We start from the raw sequence: 27,756 nt of genomic DNA on the forward strand, positions 1-27,756 counted from the left end.
GGTCTGATATCTTATCAAAGTTAAAAGATATCAATTTCACTTATGAAAAAATAACTTCATTAAAAGAAAACGTGAAGGACATCTTTGAAAGTGTCTGACCTCATATTATATAAGTTGGTGATACTCATACTAAAGTTGATGATCTTGATGTTCAAAGTAATAAAGAGGATGATGAAGTAGATAACCTTAATGAGTCTGAGTTGTGAAAAAAAAAATCTTTTTTGAGTTGCCTTATTGAAAATATAATTTATTATGTCATAACCCTGATTTGATGCACATAGAGAAGAATGTTTACGAAAATTTTATCGAGACAATTCTCGAGGTCAATAAAAGATCCAAAGATGACTTAAAGAGTCAGCTTGACCTAGTAGATATGGGGATTCATCCAGACTTTCATCTAAAATTGCTTCTTAATGGCAAATATCGATTGCTTGCTGCTTGTTTTGGGATTTTTAAAGCTAAAAAAGATGTGTTTTGCAAGGTTTTAAAAATTATCTAAGTTTTGAATGGCTATGCATCAAATATATCGAGATGTGTGAATTTGAAGGGGCAAAAATTTTCTTCATTGAAGTCACATGATTATCACATTTTGATGCAAGACTTACTTTCAATTGCTTTACGTTCATCAATATTAAAACAAGTCACTTCTATGGTAATTGAATTGAGTAACATATTTAAATCTTTATGTAAAAAATGTATGAATGTGGAAGAGCTTGACAAACTTTAAGATCGAGCCACAATTACTTTATGTCATTTAAAGAAGATCTTTCCTTAAAATTTTTTACTATTATGATGCATTTGATTATTCACCTTTTATATGAAGCAAAAGTTTGTGGGTCGATTTATTATCGATGGATATATCTTATCGAAAGGTATTATTTGCTAATAGATGGATTACGTTTTTCTTAATGATCAAGCCACTCTACTTAAAATAACATATAACTAATGTTTTATGCTATAGGTTTTTGGGGAGGTTAAAGTCTTATTTTACAATAAACGTTATCCAAAAGGTTCTATTATTGAAAGATATTTAGCAAAAGAGTGTATGACATTTTGTTCTCATTATTTGGAAGATGTTGAAACAAGATTTAATAGACCATCGAGAAATGTTGGTATACAACATATAGACTCTACCTACAATTATCTTTTTTAAAGTTTTGGACAACCCATAGACAAAGCTAAATTAGTAGAGTTAGATGATAAATCTTAGGTACAAGCACATCGATATGTTCTTTTTCAACATGACTTAATTGAATCATTTCGCACGTAAGTTTTTTAGCCAGGAAATTATTTATTACATTAAGCATAATTTAGCATCAAAGTTTTTTTATTCTTAATATTTTATCATGATGCTTTATAGTGAGTATAGAAATAATTTGAGAGATCCTACACATTATTGACGATCAAACTCTTAAGAACTTGATAAGTTATTCGCTGAAAACTTTCATGAATGGTTAAGAGCAATTGTAAGTAATGCCATATTTCTCATTATGAGAAATCTACATAGAATGCTTACGGTGTAAATGACATTAATAACATATATATATTTATTTGACTTTTATAGGTTTGAAGTGGAAGGCTTATTAGTGAAGAGGTGAAGTGTCTTTCACAAGATTCAAACCAGATTGTGAAATGATACAAAAGTTTTATCATTAATAGATTTAGATTTCATACTAAATCCCGTGAAAAATTTAGAAGTACAAAAATTTAGCCGTTGTTGTGACTTCGTCAACTACTAGCTATGTTAGTGCTAAGGAAACAAACCCTTTAGAGAAAAATGTTGACTATTATGGCATGATTAATGGCATCATTGAGTTGGATTATTATGAAAAGTGAAAAGTTATCTTATTTCAGTATTATGAAAAGTAAAAAGTTATCTTATTTCAGTGTGATTGGGCTTATGTGAATAGTATGGGGGTATTAAGAAAGATCAGTATGGATTTACACTTGTGAATTTTTCTCGATTAATTCATAATGGACAACAACTTATCGATGAACCTTATGTTTTTTCATTTCAAGTCAAACAAGTATTTTACTTTGAAGATCCCAAAGAATTAGGTTTGTTTTTGTTATTCGAAACATACCTAGAGAATTATTTGATATGTGGTTAGATACTAGAGATGATGTTGAACATGAAACTAAATGTTATCCTTTTGCTGAACAAAACTTGAATGAAAATATCTCCAGTACATACGCTCAGTTGGTCTACGAAGATGTTACGAAGACATTTATGAACCATGAAACGGTGCATCTATAATTTGTTATTTGAGTGTCTAAGACATAATGTAGTAAATGATTGTATGTAATTAATGTCACATTCGTTATTATATAATTATTGTATTCTAAATCATACATTATCTTTTGATTCCCTTAAATCGATATGTTCTTTATATATTGTAGGTTTTGATTTCTTAACTTTTCAATGTTTTTATATATGTTTTAAACTAGTATATTTTCTATATTTGCTTTTATGATGTAGATAAGCTAGAATATGGAGGAATACGGTGATAGAAAAACTATCAAAGATATTAGTTCAGAACTGTCATGGCACCTGTAAATATTAGCTATGGATTGAATCTTTTGGAAGGAAATGAATGTACTGTCGAATCTAACTCCGTCACTTCTAACCCTTCAACTGATATTGGATCTGACAATACGGAAGGTCCAAGTTTAGATAGTACCCCATCAATTGATTATGCTTTAAATTTGAATGTAGGTATGATATACTCTAATTTTAGAATTCAAGTATAATGATAAAAGTATTATGATTTTACAAATTTATTTTTTATTTATTGTAGTTGATAACAATGGTCAACAGAGGACCAGAGGTCAGATAACTTTGAAGGAATTATTTGCACAACCTCATAATGAGCATATTGCAGTGTCTGCAAACTCTGATAGGCAACCAATTGATAAAAAGGCTCAACTATTGGCTGCCAATTGATAAAAAGGCTCAACTATTGGCTGGATTTCTAGGCATGCTAGCCCGTAATGGAATGAAATTGCCTATTCATTATGAAACATGGCATAAAGTTCTAAGAGAAGTTAAGGCTGATGCTTTAAACTTTATTGAGATATTAGTATAATTAATTAGACATAAAAAGTTTTTTATTTTACATTTTGTTTACTTATTCAAACTTTTCTTATTGTATTATTACAGTTAAGATTTGTACTTGAAATACCAATTTTATTTGTGCTTAAATCATTGGAAAAGAAATGGAAAGATTATAAGTATAGTTTGAAGAATAAGTATACTGTAAAGGTGAAGATAAAAAATCTACCCCGTAATATGATTAAATGGCAATATGAACAGTTAGTTAGATTTTGGTTTTCAAGAAAATGAGATGTACTAGTTTATAACTTTATATAGTAAAATGAAATGATGAAAGTGTTTTATAGTTTAAGTTGGTAATATTTGTATTTCTATTATATACGCAATTATTTTTTATAACAGGAAAAAGAACAGATTAGGATTGGTAGCAAAAAATAACAGAAATATAGCCATACAAGTAGATCAAAAAGTTTTGCAAGAAAGCAAAAAGAGATAGTAAGTTTATGATAATGAACTTATTCCAATGAATGAATTTTTTCTACCGTTAAAAGGTAAATATGCAAATTAACAATTATTGTTCTATTTGAATAGTTTTGATAGTTTTAATACATGATGTTAAACTTATTAAAAGTTTTGAACTTAGTTGACATGGATGATATGTATGAAAAAGTTATTGTTTACATATATTTAGGTAAAATACAAATTTGTTGTTATTGTTGTATTTTAACAATTTGGATAGCTTTAATACTTGATATTAAACTTGTTTGATTGATGGAACTTGGTTCCTATGGTTAATATGAGAGAAAAAGTTATCGTTTATGTCTATTTGGGACTATTTTTGAATATAAAAGGCAAATATACAAATTAAACTTTTGGATGGCTTTCAGCATATTAAATGGCTTCAATCCTTGATATTAAACCGATAGAAGATAATTGAATTTGGTTTTCATGATCGATATGTGTGAAAGCTCAAAATGCTTTTATTGTTTGCGTATGTTTAAGACTTTTATGTTGTTACAGGGTCAAAATATAAATACATGAGATTAAAATTATTTGAAATTTTAATACTTGATTGACAAGCTTGATATGTATGAATAAGTTACGGTTGATATATATCTTATCAAATAACATATGTTTTTGTATAGGAAAATGAGATGGATGGTACGATTAGACGTGTGAAACTTTTTCGTATAACACAAAAAAAGATGGATTTTACATGAATGTCAAAACATAAGAAATTGTGGTAATTTGTATCATCTATTTTAATGAAAAGTAAATATTTACTTTTTTTAACATATTATCAATTAATCATTAAACTTGATAGTTGTATATAACAAATTTACAGGAGAAAGTGAAAGAGAAAATGACTGCTGAGATTGAAGTATCATCTAATGGTTCTCTTAACATGCAAGAAATAGAAAATCGAATATTCATAGAAGTTGCTGAAAAAAAAAGGCATGGACAAGTCCGAGGCTTTGATTGGATCTAACACCATCTGCCTATTATGGATATAGCTCTCAGCAATTTACATTCTCAGCAAGTTAATCTTCGTAAGACATTTCAATATTGAGAGAGGAATTGCAAACTATGCAATAATGTTTTCAGCAAATGGAAGCAGAAAGAGAACAGGAGCATGCCAAAATTGAGAAATAGAATGGAGCAAAAGCGTGTAAAATTTTAGCAATTGCATGATTGATTCGATCATCTTATGAATTTTGTGCAACAATAATTTTCAGAAAATGATCTTGATGCTCCACCAACTCGGGTATTATATTTAGTAAATATTTAAATTTTTAAATATAAAAAAGCTTACAATGAAGTGTTAAAAATTGTATGGTATTATTCCGTAGGTTCTTAAGTACGCTAGTCACCAAGGTGAAAAATTTTCTTCATCAATTAGTAGCCAGCAAAATATATGCAGTCATTCATTTCACATATTTTAATTTTTATTTTGTTAATGTATTAAAAATATTTGAATGTTATTATACTAATTATTAAGCTTTGTATTAATTATATATATATTTAAACATGAATTAAGTTTATATTAATTTCAGTTTCTGAATTTAAGTTCTTTAATGAAAATAAAATTTATTAACAGAAATTAAAAAAAAATATTTTTACATAATGACGGCGTTTGAGTTCAACAATGTCGCTAAATAAATAATTTAGTGACGTTTGTATTATACAATGCTACTAAAAGTAGTGACGCTCTTACCAGTAAATACCATGAAAGCAACAGTATTTTTCTCATAAAAATGCCATTAAATTAGTGGTGTCTCAAAGATACAAACGCCGCTAATAAGAGGCGTTTTCATATACAAATACCTCTAAAATAATGGCTTTTTCAGTTACAAATGTCACCAAATCAACAACGTTTTTCTCATAAAAATGTCACTAATTAGCGGTGTCTCAAAGATACAAATGCTGTTAATATAGGGGCATTTCAGTTACAAATGCCACCAAAGTAATGTCATTTTTCTCATAAAAAATGCCACTAAATTTGCTTTTACCAGCAAACACCACTAAAGCAACGGTATTTTTCTCATAAAAATGTCACTAAATTAACAGTCTCAAAGATACAAACATTGCTAATATATAGGTGTTTTCATATACAAATGCCTCTAAAATAACGGTTTTTTCAGTTACAAATGCCATCAAATCAATGACGTTTTTCTAAAAAAATGTCACTAAATTAGCGGCATCTCAAAGATACAAATGTCATTAATATAGAGGCATTTTCAGTTACAAACACCATCAAAGCAATGTCATTTTTCTCATAAAAACGTCACTAATTTAGCGGCGTCTCAAAGATAGAAATGTTGCTAAAATGGCGGCATATTAGATATAAACGGTGCTAATATTGAGATATTTTTTTGAAAATGCTGCTATTTTTCGCTACGAGTGTATAACAAGCACTCTGAGTGATGTTTTTCGCAAACACCATAAATTTTTGAGTGGCGTTTATAAACGCCGCTAAACATTAAAAAAAAAAAAACCCTACTAAAAACCTAAACTCTTGTAGTGAAAATCGATCAAAATTTTTTAGAATTTGTTACTTGAAGGCATCTTCTTATATACGAGTAAGCCCATATTTTTGTGCATTTCTATATTATGAAGGTGACATATTTGTCATCCTTTGAACCATTATTTGGTGTGGTTTTAATTTTTTTACTGTAATGTTTTATTATCTTTATCCAATAATTATATGTTAAAGTAAGCAAATGTTCTCCATGAAATAATGGTAAATAAAACTTTAGAAGCTTGAGTTTTTAACCTTTAGAAAACAACACTACAAATTTTTATATCAAACGAAGCAAAAAATAAAGTCTGTTGATTAGGCACAAACAACATGATTTAACATAAAAAAATACAAAATGGCATCTTATGGAATTTTTTGATTTAAAATTTTAATAATTTATATTTAAAAAATATAAAAAAATGCATGACATATTCATATATTTTGTAAGCTATTTGACAAAATTTTTTAAAATTATGACCATTGCAAAAATCTTCAAGCTAATTGTTATATTTTGTAAGTAATTTTGTAAAAATATCCATACATCATAAGTTATTTAAAGAAAATCTTTGAAATAACTATATTTTTATTCCTAAATATCAACTTGTATATATTTTTCACTGCCTATATAAACACAATTTTCGACCATTAGTATGAACATGGACAAATTTTATAGGATAAAAAGATGTCAAGGTTCAAAGTTTTTCCCTTAGTGATATTAAAAACGGTTGTGGATTACGAGAATTCTTGCTGCTTATTGTTGCATGTGATTGTTGTTCATGGCAATTAAAGAAAATAGGATGCACCTACTTCTCTTTGGAATGTAAATATTTTCTCTTCCATTTTGTTGTAGCAATCCAACATTTTGGTTCAATATTTTAGTTCATTTAATATTTTTTCCCTTTTTTTTTTTACTATGAGAACTCACAGTAAGTTTGCTTATTTATCATCAAATGAAAGGGAAAGCTAGTGAATAATTGGTCTGCTACATCTTCTTTGTGAAAACATTCTCCATTTCGTTCCAACAAAATATGTTGTATGAACCCTTGTTTCGTCAAGGAAGTGGAGAGATTTATGGATTTTACAGCAAAAGCCTATGTATCCTTTGACGACAATGAGTCAATCGATGATTATTCGACTAGAGTACTTGATCATGTTTTGCTTCATCGGGCCATGACAAACCAAATATTAAAAAGGTTCAACTTCGATGTCGAAAAGGAATTGAGGTTTCCAAAGTTGCTATATGGTTTAGGATTGTGTGTTGAGGGATGGTCTAATTGAAGAGTTCGATCTCAACCTTGGAAGATTTTATAAGAACAAAGTATAGCCTTAACATATATGTTTTCAGTCTTTTTATCCTCATTAATAGCAAAGAAAAATCTTGGTTGTCCTTTTCATTATCACCTTTTTTTTTTTTTTTCTCTTCTTTACTTATCCATATCAAGTTTTTTAGGATTATTACATAAAACAATCAAACCCATTTTGAAAATTTGATGAAAGAAGTATTGGTTTATGTTTTTTTTTGGTAAAAAATAAAAATTTATTATATATATACACATACATGAATACTTTTAAAAATAAAAAATAATTATAGAACCAAATAATGATATTATGTTGGAAAATAAAAAAAATTTAGATTAGTATACATAAAATCAATTATGTGAATGAAGTGAAATTTAATTTAAACTATATATGAATTAGAAACTAAAAATTATGATTTGTCTATTTTTTTACATAAAAAAAAATTTGGATTATCGAATGCATTAGTCCATTTGTTGGGCCAAAATCTAGTCTCGGCCCTTTTTTCTTGGGAAATTTTAGTTTAAAAGATATTCAGTCTAAGTCTACTATTCTTTTAATAGGCCCAAAGTCTGCCATTTCCACAGGCCTACCATTGTTTAAAGTTTTTTTTTTTTCATTCTTATTTATACCTTCATAATTCAATTTTAATTGAATTAATGATTGGATTGATTTAAATTATTTAGTTAATTGGTCATTGAATTAATTTTAATTAATTATTAAAAATGATTTTAAAAAAATTTTAATTTTTGATTAATTTAGTTTGAAAACTGAATTAATTGAATTAACCAAAATTTTAACCAAAATATTATAAAACAAAAATAAAAAAATGAAATTATCTATTTCATTTCAAATTATTAGAGTTTTTAATTTAATATTTTAGTGTTTAAATATTTTTGTTAGATGATTTTATTTAATTTGTTTCATGTATGAGAAAAATACAAATTTAAAATATAATATAATTTAATATATTTTAATATTCAATTAATAAAAAAAATCGATCCATTAAATTAATTTCAATTGGTTAGTTTTCAAAATTAAAAAATTTTATTCTAATTAATTAAAATAAAATAAAATAATTTGTTTAATTGGATTTTAAGTAATTAAATTTTAAATTAATCAAATTAATCGAATAAACGTCCTTATTTCAAAATATGAACTTTTTATTAGGTAATAAGGTAAATTCAAGTAAATAAAAACTTAATTACAAGACAATAAACAAATAAATAAAATATCAATTAAAAAAAACAATCTTTCACTCCTTTATATTCAAAATTCATTTCTCATAAACTTTTAATAAATTTTTTGGAATATAAGTATTAAATATCAAAAGTTATTAAATAATTTTAAATTTCATTAAAATTAGATTTATTAAAATTTTTTTAAATAAAAATAATACTTAAAATTATCAAAAGTTAAATCTATTTTTTTTATCATAAGATCGAGTCGATGTTGATATAATTATTTTTCATTCACTTGATAGAAAAAAATGAAAGAAAGAAATCTTTATCAAAGATTTTGGAAATTTGTTTTGCCAAATCTAAATAGTTTTTGAAAATGACTTAAGTTTAAGCAAGAAAAAAAACTAAAAAGCAGTGGACATTAATTATGATTTATTCTTTCTTTTTTTTTTTAGAAAAACCAATTATGATTCATTTTCCACGTTAGCAAATATTTTATCCGAATCTCCCGGCTTCGTCCCCAAGCTTGCCTGGGTCCCACTCGACAAGAGAACTTTGATGCACACGTGGACGTCATCAGCTTCTTCTTACCCTTAAAATAAACTGCAGTGTCTCCCTGCTGAAAAATGTCCAATGCACTTGCCTCGATCTTATCCGTTGGTAGGTTTTCCAATCTTAATTCAATCACCTTACCATGGCTTATCTGAGAAGCCTGGGCCTTGATTTTCTACAGCTGAATCCATGCAAACTTCCCAGCAGTCGTTACTAATGCTTGACACGTAAGCATAGTGGGACCACAGTTAAACCAATAGGGGTAATTTGGGGAGGAAGGAGCTGATTATATATCACTCATGACTAGGCGCGAAGCCATAGCCAGAAAGGTCTCTTTTGGAGAAAAAAAGAATTAAAAAACAATTTTCCCGTTTGTAAAATCATTGAAGCGGCATCGTTTCCCTCATGACCAGGTCGTCAAAGAAGCCGTTGCCACCATCGCCGCCGCAGTCGACTCGGCTAGCCAATTACAATACGCGGAATTCCAAGTTTTTCTTTAAAATCCTTTTTTTTTAATTGCTTGCTTAATTAAAGGGAAAAAAAAAAAAAAGAAAAAGATTTCAGCGTCTTTTGGGTTTTTTCTTTGATGACTTTTCTTGTTCTTTCAGTTTATCTCTCTTTCTCTCCTCACTTTCTTACTCTCCAAACAGGAAACGACTGTTTTCTTCGTCAAATTCCAGTTCCTTCATGGACCCTGAAGTGATCGAGATTCCTCCTCCGATGCCTCGCTCTTTTAAGTCTAAACAAAAACAGGTCTCCTCCGAGAAACCTCTTTTTTATTTAAAATTTTTCTCTCTCATATTTTTTGTTCGTTTAACTTCATTTATATGAAAATTATCATTTCTTTGAATTTTGGATTCGAATAAATACAGTGATCGCTTCTGTTGTTGCTTTTGTTGTTAGAATTTTGATTAATCGGTTTATTTAGGAATTTTTATTGATTTTATTTTTGTTTGGATATTGTTTTATTAGGGTTTAAGGTAATTAAATTTTGGATTTTTACAGTGAAAACTTATGTGTTCACTCTTCACTGTTTGTTGGGACTTGTGACTATGGTTCTTACAATCATGGTGGTTTAAAGTTAACAAATTTATTCCATATTTAGATTTCTTTTTAATGTAAAATTTGGTTGGTGTAGGACTTTGGTCTTTGAGCTAATAATAGAAGGGAGTAGTTATTGTGGCAACTGTGGTGACTGTTAACTGCTCTCTGCCCTTATTTGTTAAGGAACCATTGCTTGTAGGGGCCCCAAATGAGCAGTTTGCGACAATGGGTCCTTCCTTTGGCCCCTGTTGTAGGGTTTTACCATAAACCTGACCATTTTCCATATGATAAGCATGCTTGGTAAAGGAGTCGGTGATTAATTAGCGTGTGTTCTTACCTGAACTCATATTTATCCATGCACCAAAACCACTCTCAGATACTTGTTTATCACAAAGTAACTTTTTTGTTTTTTTTGAAATGCGGAGCTTTGAAGATTCAATTTCCTTTTGGTGTGGAATTGTTTTTGAGCCTTTTTATTTAATTTATTATAGACTAGTTACTTTTTGTTTGTGGGGTATAAAATAAAAGATGATGCTTTGCTTTTAAATTTTGATTGCATATAGGTTTTTTGTCAACATGTGTTTGCTTTTGCATATTCCTTAGGGGAATGTAGTAGTGTTTATGTTCTTTTAGTAACTAGATGACAATAATTGATGCATGTATATATAATTAGAATAGATGCTTGAAATGAATATAATTGGCTTCAAGCTCATTTTTCAATGCTCAATGTGGTTTGGTTAATTATCAGGAAGTTTCTAAGGACTTTTCTCATTTGTTAGTTTGAGCTAACTGAGATCAATCGTGATGGAAGGGCAATATCCTACATTTATACAATTCTGAAGATAGTATTGAGCATTTAAACTAATAGGGATCAAATTCTGTAATTGCTCAGCACAAAGGTTTAGGTGCAAATTAAGTCTCATTTTCCATGTCTGAGACTGAAAATGTCCCATAATTTCTAAAATATGGATTTGGTCAGTAAGGGTCTTATGTAATAGTCTAATGAACTTGATGTTGAACATGATCTGTGTATTAATTAATGTGGAAAAGAGAGCACACCAGATAATCTTATTTTTCATGGAGAGTAGCCATAGATTGGGTAGGATGTTGGAAAAGCATTCTTGTGGCTAATTCTACTATTTTGAGGTTAAGGTTGACTTTATATAAATTGAGTATTTTAGATAAACAAACTCCAAATCTAGCTATTCATATCAAAGAAACATCTATTATATTATACAACCTTCCTTGTTAGAAATAGAGATAAAACACAAATTTACCAAAGCCTCACATTCTTTAAATGATTCTTTATCAAGTTATGTGTTCTTAACTCATTTTTTTTCATCAATCTTTTTGCTCTGGGAAAAATCTTCCTTATCTTATCTCATGGGTTACTAGAAACTTTCTGTTTCTTATCTTGGCAGGTTGTTATTCATGAAATAATTGATGTTGATAAAGATGAAGATTCAAGTGATGTAGTGATCCTTGATGAGAGAGCTGATGTAAGGAACAAAGGGAAGGCAGTGAAAAGTAGCTCTGCTGTTTATAATACCATTCAAGCTGAGGTATCTGAGAGATTGGAGTCTTCTTGCAGTAGTTACTGTTTATGGTGTCTAGCATAATATTTAATGCACATTTGGACCTGTGATTTTGTTGTTACTTTTTCCCCTTTTTCTATGCAGGACTTTGTGGCTAATTCTCTTGGTTCAATAAACAAGGTTGAACCTTCTAAGCTTTCAACTCAAGGATCACAAAATATATATAACTTTGATTGTGATTTGGCCTACGATGATGAGTTTTTTGATAACAATTACCTTAATGAATTTATGGATATTGATGAGTATTTGCAAGCACATTTTGATAATGTTGATATTCCTGCTGGAGTAGAGGCAGCCATCCCTTGGTTTGCAGATTATTCAGGGAGTAAAAAGAAAACTTCTCTAGGGAACATTTCATCGAGTGTTGATACAAATGATCAATATCATTCATCATGGTTATTAGAGCCTGCTCATGCAAACAAGAAGGCAGCTTCAGTTAGTAGCACAAGTTTCCAGACCCCAGGTGATCTTTTGAGTCATTCTCCTGGAGGAGCCAGTCTGCCTTCACCTGTGTTATTTCCACAAGGTTCTCAAAGTAAGAAGTCAGCTACTTCGCGACATAGATGGAATAGTCAAAATCTTCCACTTGGGCATTCGTTGCAGTCTTCCCAGGTTGGTGGTTCAACTAATGGTAGTAATGTGAGTCACTCTGATGCAATGAAGCTCCCTGATACAGTAAATCCAGCTTATTGGGATCATTTTAATTCTGCCATACAGAAGCAAATTGGTGGTAGTAGTTTGTTGCATTCAAATTCTCCTACACCTGTAGATGCATTAAATCACAATGTGGTTGTGGAGCCATCGATGCCTTGGTGGCCACCACCTATGAAACCAAAATATAGTTTCAATAAGCATGATATCTATTCCAGTTTTCCTGACCCATTTGATGGTGTTTATATTACTTCTCAAGAAGTGGCAGAGATCAGAAAGAAGAGAAATGTGAATGAAGAAGATATCCTCAATAAGCTCCAACTTTTTAAACAGTTTGATACTGTTGAAGACTTTTCCGACCATCACTATGCTTCCAGTGGTGCTTCAACAAAGCAGGTGACTAGTTTTTCAAGATATATCAAGGTTTACCTTTTCTTTGTTGTTATGTTCTTAATTTTTCAACCAATAAACTTGGTCTTTCTTAATTTTATTTGTGGCAGCCACCGAAAAATTGGGCAAAGAAGATTCAGGAGGAGTGGAAAATACTTGAGAAGGATTTGCCAGGTGAGTTTTAAGCATTATATACTCCGAAATAATTTTTATTTGATGACTTGTTCTTTCTTTTATCATCCCTTTTAAATAACTGCATACTTGAATTGTGACTGAAAATGCACATTGGGTTTTGGATGCAATATTAAGAGCTGAGATCTTCTACTGTGCTGGCAACAATTTACTCATTTGTTGATGAAATGTATAAATAATATTGTTTCTTACTTTATCTCATTTTTATTGTTTCAACAGATACTATTTTTGTTAGGGTTTATGAATCAAGGATGGATCTCTTAAGGGCTGTAATTATAGGAGCAGAGGGCACTCCCTACCATGATGGTCTCTTCTTCTTTGATGTTTTCTTCCCTGCTAGCTATCCTAAAGTACCACCAGTATGTAATTGTAGTTCATGAATTTGAAAAAACTATCTTGCATCTTGTATGAACATATCTTCTGGTGTACATGTTTGGTCTGATGACTATCTATTGCCTTTTGCAGCATGTTTACTACCATTCTGGTGGCCTTCGACTCAATCCAAATTTGTATAGTTGTGGGAAAGTATGCCTTAGTCTTCTTAACACCTGGTCTGGTAATAAGAATGAGAAGTGGATACCTAGTATGTCAACCATGCTCCAAGTTCTGGTATCTATTCAGGCTCTAATCTTGAATCAGAAGCCTTACTTTAATGAGCCAGGTTGGGCACATCATAGTGGCACGCCAAAAGGTGAATTATTGTCTCGGCAATACAATGAGGATACATTTATCTTGTCACTGAAGACAATGATCTACTCAATGAGGAGGCCACCAAAGGTAAGTTGAAAAGATTATATTTTTGATATTTCCATTAGCCTGGAGTGTTGGACTAGTCACTTGCATTAAGATATTGATGATAATATAGGGAAATTTTGTTCCACAATGCGAGTTAGAATGTCTAATTACCATTGCTACTCTTTGGCTTAAAATTCTAATAAAGTCATGTTTGGGTGCAGCATTTTGAGGATTTTGTTGTGGGCCATTTCTACAGGCGTGCTAATGATATTCTTGTGGCGTGTAAAGCATATATGGATGGCGCTCAGGTAGGTTGCCTGGTAAGAGGTGGTGTTCAAGATGTCGATGAAGGTGACAAGAGCTGCTCACAGAAGTTTAAGGACTCTGTGGCTGGATGTGTAAATATGCTCGTGAAAGAATTTACAGTACTTGGAGTCAACGATTGTGAGAAATTTCTTACTTCCCCCAAATGTCAGATTAATCAAGCTGATCATATTCCCAAGGCTGCAATATGAACTACTTTTTGAAATTAAAATTTTGAAACTTGACCAGAATGGTTTTATTTATAAATATGCAAAGTAGTTTAATTGATTTCTTGTCAAGTAGTTTAGAATTGAGTTGAGGAGTGTCACATGCTTTCATTCATAGGACGCTTAGCTATAATTGACATTGTACATGGATGTATATAAGATTGGGGTCCAGGTTATCAGTTCTTTTTCATAAGAGCTGTACAACTTAACTCATGCTTAGCACAAGGAGGGGATATACTGTATGCAGTTGTTCTTAGCATTTATCAATGAGGACCTGAGATGGCTCGGATCTATTGCTGGAAATCGATGGGTGTTATATTTCTTGAGTAATTGCATTTGAGAAATCTGAACTGGTGTTCTGGTGGATTTCCTGTTGGTTTGGGTGCAAAGAGGAAATTACCCATTCTCTTTTGTTTTTAGAGCTTTTATATGTTCATGTAAACTGGAAATTTTGCCTTTGCTCCTGGAGGAGGTCTAAATTTCTCGTAGTTGATTCAGCATTTTTCAAATCTTCTTGATGTGAATAATAACACCTGAAATTATTATCAGGGTGATGTTAGGAATCATCATTCCATTTAGAGTGACAAAATCGTTTTACCAGTAAAGAAAGGGAAAAAAAAAAAAAAATGGTAGCCACCATGGCTGTTAATGAATGGTTTTTTTTTTTTAATATTTGAGCCGGTTCAGATTTGATCATTTCTTAAGAGTTTTACCTTTTATCAATATTTTATCAAGAGATCACAAATGTAAACAATGAACTTTCTGCATTTGCATACATAAATCATCTGGATAAAGATTAAAAATAAAACATACTACAAAAATGTTGTTTTCAACGTTGTAATACAGGCCTGTATGGAAAATCAAATCCAATCCCAGATGTTTTCTTGCCGTGTGGATTGGGTATGCGGAAATTTCCTAGTTTTCCTTGATTCCGTCTTTATCAATGCTAAACTACAATGGATGATATAATCCTGAAGAGGACAAAGTACCATCCAAATGTTCTTACGGGTGAAAGTGAAACTACACTAAAATAATATGGAAAAACTAACAAACTCGAATGAAACCATTTTAGACATATACCCAACCTTTATTCATCGGGGCTTAACCACTTGATGATTTAAATTTTAAATTTTTAATCAAGGAAGATACCTAATAGCTCAAAGTTGTTGATGTTTACGAGTTTTGAAACACGGGCTCGTATAGTGTTGCGGAGGTCTAAGAGTTAATATTTGATATATTGGTAATGTAAAATTTTAATTTTAAATTAAGAGATTGATACATGTCTTATTTTTAATTAATTTTTTGTATTTTTTTTAAATATACTTTAAAAATTATATATCACCTTTTCAATTTGATATGCTAAATGTAAAAGCTCGATAGGGAATGAAATGAATTCTTTTTTTAAATTGATATAAATAAAAATATATTTTTTTAGTTTTTATATTTTTATATGGATATTAATACACGTTAATTTTAATATTAGTTGTAATAATACGTTTGAAAAATAAAATTATTATCATATATAAAATTGATTTATTAACAAACAATTTTTGTGTTGCACTTAAATTCAATTAGTTTTTTAAAAAATAACATCAACAATTTAAGTCTTAAAATCAATACATTATGAACTCTTCACTAAAATAATAAATAATATAATTACGTTACAACTTACAATTTACAAATAAATGATAAAATTATATGTTTCAAGTCAATGACAAAATATAAAATTTTTATTTAAGTCTTTAAACTACGATATATGATACTAAAATATCCCTTAAATGCATCTAAATGTATATATAAAAAAAATACATCACATCAATTTCATATGTGATGATATATATGTAATGATAGCATAAGATTTTACATTCTTAAGTATTTAAATTTATAGTAGTATTTAACTTAATTTTTCTCTAATATTTTTTTTTTTGGCATTGGTTTCTTCTCACTGATTTTTTTTTTTAATATATTTTTTTGGCCAAGGAACATTAAATATCAATGAGCACATTGAGGTCCTAAGGATAGTAGTAAAATATTCATAAAGAAAATGTTAAAAATTTTGAAAAACATCAAGCAGATTGATGTCTCACTTTTTTTTTTTTTTGTCTTCTGTAAATTGAAATCCCTAAATATAAAACATTATAAATACTTTTAAAAAAATCAACCATCCGAAACATAGTCTTGTACGTATTATTGGAAATATTTTTAGAATAATAAAAGAAAGTTGATTTAAGTATAAAATTTCATCATGAATTTGAGAAATCAGAGTTAAGCATAAAACATGTTTTGGAAACATTTATGAACCGAAAAAGTGAAGTTTTAGCTAAGGGTATTTGGATGCCCCCATAAGGTATTCAAATATCAGCTTTTTGTTTCAGGGTATTTGAATACTCTCATAGGCATTCGATTCCCACTCATTGTTTCAGGATATTAGATAGAAAATCACTAGGGTATTCGAATATCCATGAAAGGCATTCGAATACCAACCTATTATTCGATCAAAATATATGATTGTTTTAAATGATTTCTCCTAGAATGGGATATATTCTTTTATACATGATCATTCACTATCAAACAAATGAATAATTGACATGTCATCCCTCTTTTTTGTTTTTTTTTTTTTTTGTCTTCTATAAATTGAAATCCCTACATATAGGATATTACAAATACCTATGAAAAAATTAACTATTCAAACATAGTCTTTAACATAGTTTGTCGAGGAATGAGTTAATCATGAAAAAAATCTATCTTACGTCCTATGAAATTTAAACAAGAAAAGGTTAATGTAAGAAGAAGTAAAGTAGGGCAAAAAGATAAAAAGACTCTCAAATAAAACTTTAACAATCATTTAAGTCTTTGACATATTAATCAAGCTCTGAATTTTTTATTTTGAATCTCTTTAAACATTTATTTCACTTATTGAAGAAATATCATCAAATAAGTGATTTAACAAATATGACCTAAATTTGTTTTTAGAGTGTTTTAAATTCGATCTTCACTGTTCAGAATGTAGAATTCTGAATCATAAACCTGTTGATAAAATTTTAGCTCAATCATACCACAGATCAACTTATAATCAATCAACTCTCTTCTCTTTATCTTTTCTGGCTTTTCTTTTTCTCTCTTTGATGCCACATTCATGCCAAATTGCCCATATTTTATAATATGTAGGGCTTTCTTTTTTGATTAAAAATAAAAATAAAAAGGCGCATGGTCTTTGATTGGTCTAAAGGAATGGGACTAGACCCCACATCCTTAACATAAAGCACCTCTTGCACAAACTCCTCTAACTGGAAGGCTACAAATTCAAGAGCTCATAAATCACCTTATAATCATCGTTGATGGGGTTGAAACAAATCTAAACAATTTGAACATTGTAACAGTATAGCATTATTGACTTCCTTTACGATATGTAACGAACTCAAATCCATAATACAATTATAATATGAACAAGACAAGAGCAAGCCTTTGCATATGCTCTGCAATTGAATAATGCAACTTTGAATAATTACTTTAAAGAATCATTGACTTCCTCTACAAGATGCACTGAACTCAAATCCATTAAACTAAGTTTACTAGCTTCAACAATTATAAGGCTGCCATAATTGTAGGCTTGGGTGGATCGTTTGAGATAGAGTTTAAAGAAAATTTGATTGTTTATTAGGAAACACCATCATCTGGATGCATAGTTGAAATGCAATAGGCTCTTTATTGATAATAGACATAGTATGTCGTTCATTAAATCCAATGAACGTGCTTCACTATGATTTTTTTTTGTAACACCCTAATTCTATATTGGGATAATCTAAGATTCTGCTATAATATATATGTAGAGATTTAAACTCGAATATGTGAGGTACTTTTTATGGAATAAAATCATGAGACATTTAGGTCAAAGTGGACAATACCTCGCAAGTTGGGTGTGAGTTTCTACAAAATAGTATCAGAGCGATAATTAGTTGGACGAGAACTAAGTACTACATGACGAATGTTAAGCTTTAATGAGGAAGTTTGTAACACCCCAATCCCATATAGGGATAATCTAGGATAATATGAGATCTTGTTATGATATATATGTAAAAGATTGGATCTGTATGCTTTGTGTTGAGCTTGATGAGAACCCCAATCCCACATCGAAATAATATGAGGTTTTGTTATGATATATATGTAAAGATCTAATCTGTGTACTTTATGTTGAGCTTGATGGGAATGTCAAGCTTTAATAATGGGAGTTTGTAATATTCCAATTCCATATAGAATACTTTAGGATAATTTAAAGTTTTACTATGATATATATGTGAGGATTTAAACCTAAATCTATAAGACTTATTTTGTGGGACAAAATTATATAGATAACCCTAAGACTAGGATTTGGAAAATGATTTATCTACTCTAACTTCAAAAACATTAGTTAAGTTGGACTAAACTTTTATATTATTTAGGTTTGAAATAATCTAGCTTTAAAGTTTCAAACCCTTAAATGGGTTGCCTATAAAAAGTCTTTACTACCTCCAAATGTCAAAATAATCGAGTTGATGATATTCCCAAGATTGCAATATGAGCTATTAGAAATTAAAATTTTGAAATTTGACTAGAAATGTTTTACTTATAAATATGCATAGTAATTATAAATATCCATACTCAACTTGTGAATTATTATTCACTTTAACCTAAAAATTTTATGGTTTTATCTCATAAAAAGTGTCTTATAAGTATGAATTTAGATATTTACATATATACCATAATAAATTCTCAGAATATTTGGATTGGAATGTCTCAGACTTCCTCTACTTGGCATTTTTGGCAAGCCCAATATAGAACATATAGAACTAGGATTTTAGAGGTGACTCTCATTGTGTAGCATTTAACTCTTCTAGCTAGTGATTACTCTAATACCATTTGTGAAGATCCACATTCATCATGTTAGATATTGTTCATTTTCACCTAAAGATTTTATGGTTTTATCTTAAAAAAGTGTTTCACAAGTATGAGTTTAGAATTTTACCTATATATACCATAATAGGTTTTTATAATATCTCGATATAAAATTAGGATATCACAAATCAAAGTGAATAATATCTTACAAATTGAGTTTAAGTCTCCATAATTAGAGTGTCACATGTTTTCATTCTTATGATGCTTACAAATAGTTTTGACATTGTACAATTTAATTCATATACTTAATGGGAATATACTGTTATGACTATACAGGTGGTTGGATCGTTTGTGATGATGATCTGAGGTGGTTTAAAACTATTGTTGGAAATATATGATGTCATAATGATTTTTTGTTCAGGAGGACTCAATCACTAGACTTGGTGAAAATTTTTGAAGTTGCCACCAATCTTTTTGTAAAGTGTGATTTGCCACCCAAAACATTATATTTTAATAAAAATCTTAAAATTAATTAAGATTTACTAAAATAAATTTAGGTCTATGAAATAAGAGTTGAGTTTGAAATTACGGTTACGAGTAAGGAAGATATTAGTATCCTCATGTCGCTCGTTCAAAGAATGATACCAATTAAACATTTGTAATCTTTAAATTTTAACGATGCGATCTTTTTTATATTTAAATTTAATTTTTTTAAACTTATATAAAAAACATTTCTTTGTTATGAAATTAATAATATTATTATTATTATTTTGTATTCTACAAATTCTTCAACATTTTGACAGAATTTATAAAAAATCATTATTTAAAAAATATTTCAAAAAAATTGATCATTTACAGAATTATCAAAATCTCATCATAAGATATATATTTTGTAAAATAAGATGATTTTAAAAACATCCAACTTTTTGGTGAGTTTTCAAAATTTATTTAATAAATTTTAAAATTATCCCAACTTTTTGATGAAATCCTAAAAATTTTGAATAAATTTTAAAATCATCTCAACTTTTTGACGAAATCCTAAATAAAAATAATTTTTATGATAATTAAGGGATTTAATTAATTAATTAATTAATTATTGTGATTATTATTATTATTATTATTATTATTATTATTATTTAAAAAAATTTTGATTATCCTTACTCACCTACAAAATCTAACATATTAATTTTTTACTTATATTAAAGAAAATCGAACTCTTTCAATTTTTCTTGAAAAAATTACATTTTAAAAAAGAAATTTATTCAAAATATCAATTATTATTATTTTATTTTTATTTTTATTATTTTTTATATTGTTTAAATAAACCTTTATTCTAGGAAAAATAATTTTGGATTATTCCGACTCTATCATGAAATCCAAAAAATTATTTTTACTTGCAATAATTAAAGAAAATCAAACTCTTTTAGTCTTCTTTAAAAATTATATTTAAAAGATTCATTAAACAATTAATCATTTCTTTTTATTTTATTTTTTTATAATTTTATTATTATTATTTCTTTTAGCAAAATTTATCTTTTAAATTATCCAAACACTTTGGTGAAATTTAAATAATATTTTTGTTTGTGATAAAATTTTATTTTTCTTAAATAGTTAATTTTATTTTTCATTTCTTTTATTTATTTCCAAAAGAATCATTATTAGTAATAATAATAATAACAACAATAATATCAATAAAATAAATAAATAAACAACAAAAAAGAAAAAATAAATAAATAAATAACATAAAATAACTTTAAAATAAAATAAAAAGAAAAAACAAAAAATATTAAAAAAATAAAAAACTTGTCAAATGGGTCAGGTTGGTGTGGGGGTTGATGAGTGGATCTTACGGGAGTCAGACGCGGATAAGATGTTCTAAACGATGTTATTTTGAAGTGCTTATAAAAAGTTTATTTTCGTTTTTTTTTTCATTTTTTCTTTCCCTTCTTTCTCTTTACCCCAAAGCCTCTCTCTATAAAAAACCCAGCTCTTGGCGGTCGTTGAGCCCAATTTTTGGCTGGCTGCCATTGTGCACCAATGGTCGAAAACTTTAATTGACCTAAAAAAAATATTCCTAGATTCTGGCTAATTTTTTAGTTTTTGATGTCAAAAAATTTAATAATCGCTAAAAAATTCAAACTTTTTCAATTTTTGATAACCCAATAAAATTTTTAAAAAATCTCAAATTGTTTCTTTTTGTTTTCTAAATACTCTTTTCAAACCAAAATTTTTAAAAAAAAAATTTCAAATCTCTTAGATCGAGAATTTCATTCTCAAGGAATTTTTTTAAATTTTTTTAGTGTTTGTTGTTGGTTCCTCTGTTAAAGAGGATTGTAATTGTTTTTGTTTTACAGAACCCCTAAACTTCGTCTTGGTTTTTTCTCTCTATTCTCTCTCCCTTGGTTTATTGTATTTCTTTTTTTTTTTTATATATATTTTATAGAAATTAGTTTTATTTATAGAGCTTCTATGATTCAAATCTTAAATCTCTTGAAATTTTTGTGTAAAAAGTTTTAGATTCTATCTTATAACTTTTGGTCATCGAATTTCATACTACCTAAGGATAATGACTTATTTATATATAAATTAAAACAAAGCACCACAGCTTTATTTCGCCAAAGTTGAAATCAATTTTTCTTTTGACTTATTTTTTTAGATTAATAATAATAATAATAAAAAAAAATTATATTTATGTTAAAATAAGACAAAATTGGTGGCTACATTGGATTTCATGTTTCTTGAGTAGTTGTATTTGAGAAATGTTACTAGTATTCTGGGGGGTTTTCTTGTTGGTTTGGGTGCTATGTTCGAAGCTACCCATTCTCTAATTTATTTTTTAAAGCTTTTATATGCTTGTGTAAACTCAAAACATTGTTTCTCTTGGAAGAGGTCCAAATTTCTCGTAGTTGATTGTGAATAATAACATCTAAATTATTATCATGGTGGTATTAGGAATCATCATAACATTTAGAGTGACAAAAGCGTGCTATCGATGAAGAAAAAGAACGAAGAAATTTGTCTCCGATTCGACTGTTAATAAAGGTTTTCTCTTTCTATTTTTTTCTTTCTTTTTCAAATGAAAAAGCTTTGCACTTCGCAGGCCAAAAATGTCTTTTGTGATAAAGAAGATAACTTTGACCTAGCTAAACTTATTGAAGAAAGTTGTTTTCAACAAGTACTGCAGGGTTATATGGAAAATCCAATCCCAGAAGTTTTCTAGCCGCATGTCTTGAGTTTGCAGAAATTGATTAAAATATTAAAATAGTTTTTAAATTTTATCATTTTATTTAGATAAATTTTTACATTTTTATTATATCTAAATAAATTTTATTTTTTGATTTGTATTTAAGTATTTTCTTATTTTAAATAAAAAATTAATTTATGATGAAATTTTTTTTAAAATATAAATTAAAAGATAATGATTTATTTAGATATAAATTAAAATTTAATAATTTATTTAGGTGGAAAGTAAATGTTAGCGTTGGTTGCGGGCTTGATAAGTCAAGCCGAAACAATTGACAAATATGAGCGAATCAATGCTTAGTTGAAACAAAACAAAAGATGGAAGAAATAAGAAGAAGAAGAAAGGACACAGCAACAAACGGTGCTGCATAGGAAGAAAATCTGCATGTAACGCATTAAATATGGTGTGTTAGGAAGCAGATTTTCAGGATCCCAACACCTATATAAAGCTTTGTGCTGCAGAGGTATTTGCAATCAGATGAATGCCATCCCAAGAGCTAGTGAAAAAGCTTGAGAGAAAAATCAGAGAGTGAGTGAGCAGAAAATAAAAAGTGCTCATGGTGAGGTTAGGTTTTGGATAGAGTGTCGTCTCTCTTGTTGTCATTTGTAAATTTCTTTATTTTCATAGTGTAACACTTTTTGATCATCTTGGCCTGTGGACATAGCGTAAATCTTTGTATTCATTATTTTATTCTTATTGCTATTTTATTTTTCACTTATCAATATAGTTTATTCGGGATTTAAGCGTTATTTTACAATATTCAAGACTTATTTAAGTATAATAAAAGTGAAGAAGTTTATCTAAATAAAATGCTAAATTTCGAGAGTTTTCTTTTACTTTATTCCCGGGAATTTCCAACGTTTCCTTGATTCTGTCTTTATCAATGCTAGACTACAATGGATGGTATAATCCAGTTATGGACAGAAAGTACCATCCAAATGTTCTTACTAGTAAAATACGGAGAAAATGACAAACTCAAAGGAAACCATTTTAGATAAATACGGGACCTTTACTCATCATGACTTAAACTGGTTCATCTTCTTTGATATTACAATGGCAATTAAATCTTCACTGATGCTATGGATTCGTAATCTCACATTTTGCATTTTGTTCTTTAGTTTCTTTTTAGAACATGTCTCATGCATTGAAACTGAAGCATTATCTACTGATACTGCAGCATTTTATTCTGATTATTGCTCTTCAATTGTCCCTGAATCAATCCCAGATTATCATTATTATCCCACTTACAAGTCTTTCGGCCCTTTCCGCGAGTATGAGACTGGTTATTACTACTCTGGTAGTGGAAACAAAATTCTCAATTCAAACATAACCAGGTTCTTGAATTCATTCGTGTTTCATACCAGGTCGGGATATAGAACTGATAGAGACGGGGTGATCAAGATTGAAAGCAGCTTGATGTTTCAAAATCCATTCTATGTTGAAAACATGCCATACACATCAGATATTTCGTCAAGAAGTTCTTTGAGTTTGAAGTTACAAGGGTTCTGGTCAGAACGTTCTGGGAAGCTTTGTATGGTAGGGAGAGGCTCTGCTTACTCCAAAGAAGGTAAGCTGCTGACTCCTGCTGCTGTTCTTAAGCTTAATAATCTCAAGAATTTTAATAACATCACTTCTTTGATTACTGGAACTTTAGTGAGCGTGAGTTTAAGTAATGATAAGGATTACTTTGAGCCAGTCTCAATGTTGATGATTCCACAATCGGGTTATAACTACACGTTTGTTTCTAAGGAATTTGTGGATGGATTTTCTGGTGAAAGTGATAATGTGCAGGGTTTGCCCTACTATGTACAGCCAAGAAGAAGTTTTTGCTCAATAATTTCAACCGCCGAAAATGTCTTTAATTTGCAGTATACAACTAGTTGCAGCCCTGGAAAGAACTGTCTTCCTTTTGGTGGTGATGGGTATTTGCCTTCTGCTATGTCTTTCACAAGACTTGAGTATTGTTCAGAGTTCAAAAGGAAAGTTCGTCTCTTGATAGAATTTTACAATGCTAACTATGTTGGGTGCTACCGCCCCTTTAATCCCAACTCAACATTGATTGGCGAAGGATTCTGGGATGACAAGAAGAATCAGCTATGTGTTTTTGTCTGTCGAATATTGGACTTTGCAGAATCTTGGTCTAATGCTCGAGTTGGGGATTGCACAACAAGGTTGACTTTATGGTTTCCTGGCGTCTTGTCGCTGAGAAAAACCAGTAGCATGGTGGGTCAAATTTGGACCAACACAACTGTGAATGATTCAGGTTACTTCAATAAAATTGTGTTTCAAAGTACTGAGAATCGTGTGGATGGGGTTCCAGGCTTAAAGTATGAATACACAGAAATTGAGAGAGTAAATAAGTCATGCCCAAGAAAGAAGCCTGCCAGAAGCAAGGGAGAAAGACATCCAACTGGTGATAATTTCATTGATATGAAATTTGACATGTCACTTAAAAGTTCTGAAGGCAAAACTGGGTGGGGCTTTGCAGTTCCTATCTCTGTGGGCGATCGGCTTTGCAAGCAGTATGTGCATCTGACGGGTGCTCCTCCTAGCTCAAGGCCTGTAAGAACAGCGCTAAGTGGTCCTGTCAATATCAGCTATGAGATAGGCATTACACTTCGACCTGCTCCAAAGGTAGATGGCGGAGTTGTTCTATATAACGTAACCAGAGAGAAAGTTGAGATTACTGCTGAAGGGATTTATGATGCTGATACAGGAGCCTTGTGCATGTTGGGTTGCAGAAAGATTGGGTTAAAAAATCAGGTTTCCCAAAATGCATCTGTGGACTGTGAAATTCTTCTGAATTTCCTACTTCCTCCATTAAAACCAAATAAGAATGGGGGTTATATAAAGGGAAGCATTGAAAGTACACGAAAAAGGTCTGATCCTCTTTACTTCAATCCTTTGACTGTGTCTTCAGCTGCCTACAGTGTTGAGCAAGCAAAACAAACCATTCGGACTATGGACCTGGGGATCATAATGGTTTTGGTATCTAAGACTCTTGTATGCGTCTTTGTGGGGTTGCAGCTCTACCATGTGAAGAAGAATCCGGAAGTTCTCTCCTTCATTTCACTTGTTATGCTTGTGATTCTTACCTTGGGCTACATGATTCCTCTTGTGCTGAACTTTGAAGCCATGTTCTCTGAAAAACAAGGTCAGAACAGTATTTTGGTTCATAGCGCTGGATGGCTTGAAGTGAACGAGGTAATTGTACGGATACTTACAATGGTAGCTTTCTTTTTTCACTTCCGCATTCTCCAGCTAGCGTTGTCAGCTAGATCAGATGATGAAAACCATAGGGGCCTGTGGTTTGCTGAGCAAATGACCCTGCTTGTGACTGTATCAATATATGTGGTTGGGGCCTTCATTACTATGGTTGTCAACTGGGGGAAGCATAGCCCAGAGGTTGTCAACCAACGTATGCATAGCCCTCAGGTTGTGTTGCTTTCCTCCCATGCGGCAGAATACCGCCAGTATTCCACCTGGAAAGACCTAAAATCTTTTGCAGGTTTAATCTCGGATGGTTTTCTTCTACCTCAGATACTGCTCAACATTTTCTCAAACTCAAGAGAATATACTCTCAGCTGTTCATTCTATATTGGAACCACCTTCATTCGGTTGCTGCCACATGTGTATGATCTTTACAGCAATCATAACTACATTCAACTTAAGGGAACATACATTTTTGTGAATCCTGGTCAAGATTTTTTCTCCACTGCTTGGGATGTCTGTATTCCTCTGGGACTTCTGCTCTTTGCTGCAATTATTTACTTGCAGCAGCAGTTTGGTGGTCTTTGCATTATTCCTGGTAGATTTAGAGAATTGAAAGCATATGAAAAGGTACCAGTAATTGGTGAATAATGACTCCAGAAAAATTCCAGCATGTCAAGTACTATTTGCAGTTGTTACTGTTTCTCCTATGATATTTAACACAGCAAAGAAAATAGTAGTAGCTTAACTGGAAGCGATATGTCACCCCTCTTTATGGTAGGTTTCATATAGAATTCTTCCTTGTTTCAACTATGAAAAAAAGAAAAGATGCGCTGGTGCTGGAGATAATTTGTAGTTTCTTTATTGGAATTCAAAGCTTTTGCTCATGTAAACTGTAATTTGAAAATCATTTTGCCTTTTCTCTTGTAAAAAAATTTAAAATTTCCTAATTACACTTAGCCTTCTCCAAATTTTCTTTTTGTTGTGAAATATAACAGTTAAAATTCTTTTGAAAATTTGGGAATGGGATTTAGATTAGCAAAAATATTTCAAGAAGATTTTAATCTCAAAGGGTGTTTTATGCGCATAAAGCTGGGACTTTCGTATAGCCTTCCCAAATTCCAAGCTGATAATAAGTTTTTCTTGATGAAGAGATCCCTTTAATCCGGTCAAGAAATACAGTGTTCTAACAGATAGAGACATGAATTAAAAAACACTATAAATAACCATATGAAATATGCTTCCATGCTTTCATTTTCCATTTATAATTTTATATAATTTTTCATGACTTATCTGTATCATCACATCAGACATTTTTATTAGCATTTTATAAGTTGCTCTTTGATAAATGCTCTCACGTCGATACCTTCATGGCATATTTTTAGCAGGTTTCTGTAGCAATGAAAGTGAAATGGAGTATATACCTAAGTTGCAAAGCAGGCCTACTAGGAACAAGACAAACGAGGAGTAAGAGCTATCTGAACTTTCTTGTCGCTCCTTGTAGCTTAGTTTGACTTTGCAGAAAGTTCCAAGCCTTCCTTGACTTTGATACTGTCTTGATTACACTACAATGACCGTAAAAGAGTCTTGTGAATGCAACATTGGGCGGTTTGCCATATGCATCATTTCAGTTGTGCCGGTAAAATGTTCAATAAGACAGATTAGAAATGATTTTATTTGTGGAATCAAAACAGATACATTTAGATAATGACAAATTCAAAAACTAAATTTGAGATGTATATTAGAGCTTTACATAGCTGATTGTTTCTTCTTCTTTGATGTTACAATGTCAATGAAACCTTCAATAATGCTACAGATTTGTTCACTCACATTTTTCTTTCTGCTCGTTAGTTTTTCAGCAGACACTGTCTCATCTGCTGAGATTCCATTTGAAGGATCCACTGGGAATGAAAGTAAAATCTCTTATTCTCGTAAAGCAGTCCAATCTGCTCTAACTGAAGTGGATGTGTCAAGTGAGAGTGAGACTGAAGTCTCTTATTCTGATTATTGCTCTTCAATCGTCCTGAGGCAATCTCCAATTCTAAAACTTACACTGAGAGTTTTGGGACATTTGATGGGTACATGACAGGTTATTACACTGGTGGAAATAGAATTCCCAACCCAAAGATCACAAGAATCTCAAATTCATTGTCATTTGAAACCAGATATGTGTCTAAAACTGATGTAGATGGT

At 30.2% G+C, this 27,756-nt stretch overlaps 2 protein-coding genes across 4 annotated transcripts; both read left to right on the forward strand.

Moving 5' to 3' along the window:
- Positions 1 to 9,417: 9,417 nt before the first annotated feature.
- On the forward strand, positions 9,418 to 14,746 carry LOC111275836 (putative ubiquitin-conjugating enzyme E2 26). Of its 3 annotated transcripts, XM_022861381.2 has the most exons (9): positions 9,418 to 9,588; positions 9,751 to 9,853; positions 11,566 to 11,706; positions 11,824 to 12,351; positions 12,457 to 12,786; positions 12,891 to 12,954; positions 13,192 to 13,331; positions 13,438 to 13,749; positions 13,929 to 14,746. In XM_022861381.2, exons 1-9 carry the CDS (start codon positions 9,506 to 9,508, stop codon positions 14,220 to 14,222), a joined length of 1,995 nt encoding a protein of 664 aa, XP_022717116.1. In that variant the 5' UTR covers positions 9,418 to 9,505; the 3' UTR covers positions 14,223 to 14,746. The 3 variants fall into 3 exon arrangements, with proteins under 3 accessions (XP_022717116.1, XP_022717115.2, XP_022717117.2); XM_022861380.2 differs by having other exon boundaries at positions 11,824 to 12,786; XM_022861382.2 differs by lacking the exon at positions 9,418 to 9,588 and adding an exon at positions 9,627 to 9,674 and having other exon boundaries at positions 11,824 to 12,786.
- Positions 14,747 to 23,406: 8,660 nt separating this feature from the next.
- LOC111276229 (uncharacterized) lies at positions 23,407 to 26,214 on the forward strand. The gene has a single exon (XM_089754373.1). The coding sequence runs from the start codon at positions 23,407 to 23,409 to the stop codon at positions 26,212 to 26,214; it is 2,808 nt and encodes a 935-aa protein (XP_089610499.1).
- Positions 26,215 to 27,756: the final 1,542 nt, after the last annotated feature.

The sequence above is a fragment of the Durio zibethinus genome, chromosome 25, assembly GCF_047325235.1.
Source record: "Durio zibethinus cultivar Kanyao isolate XHJ-2024 chromosome 25, ASM4732523v1, whole genome shotgun sequence".
Taxonomy (NCBI): Eukaryota; Viridiplantae; Streptophyta; class Magnoliopsida; order Malvales; family Malvaceae; genus Durio; species Durio zibethinus.

Excerpts from the sequence above, each read along its gene's own strand:
- LOC111275836 (XM_022861380.2), top strand. The coding sequence starts at position 9,506 with ATGACCAGGTCGTCAAAGAAGCCGTTGCCACCATCGCCGCCGCAGTCG. Across the intron at positions 9,589-9,750 it reads TACAATACGCGGAATTCCAA|GAAACGACTGTTTTCTTCGT; the intron begins GTTTTTCTTTAA and ends CTCTCCAAACAG. Across the intron at positions 12,787-12,890 it reads GTGGTGCTTCAACAAAGCAG|CCACCGAAAAATTGGGCAAA; the intron begins GTGACTAGTTTT and ends TATTTGTGGCAG.
- LOC111276229 (XM_089754373.1), top strand. The coding sequence starts at position 23,407 with ATGGCAATTAAATCTTCACTGATGCTATGGATTCGTAATCTCACATTT.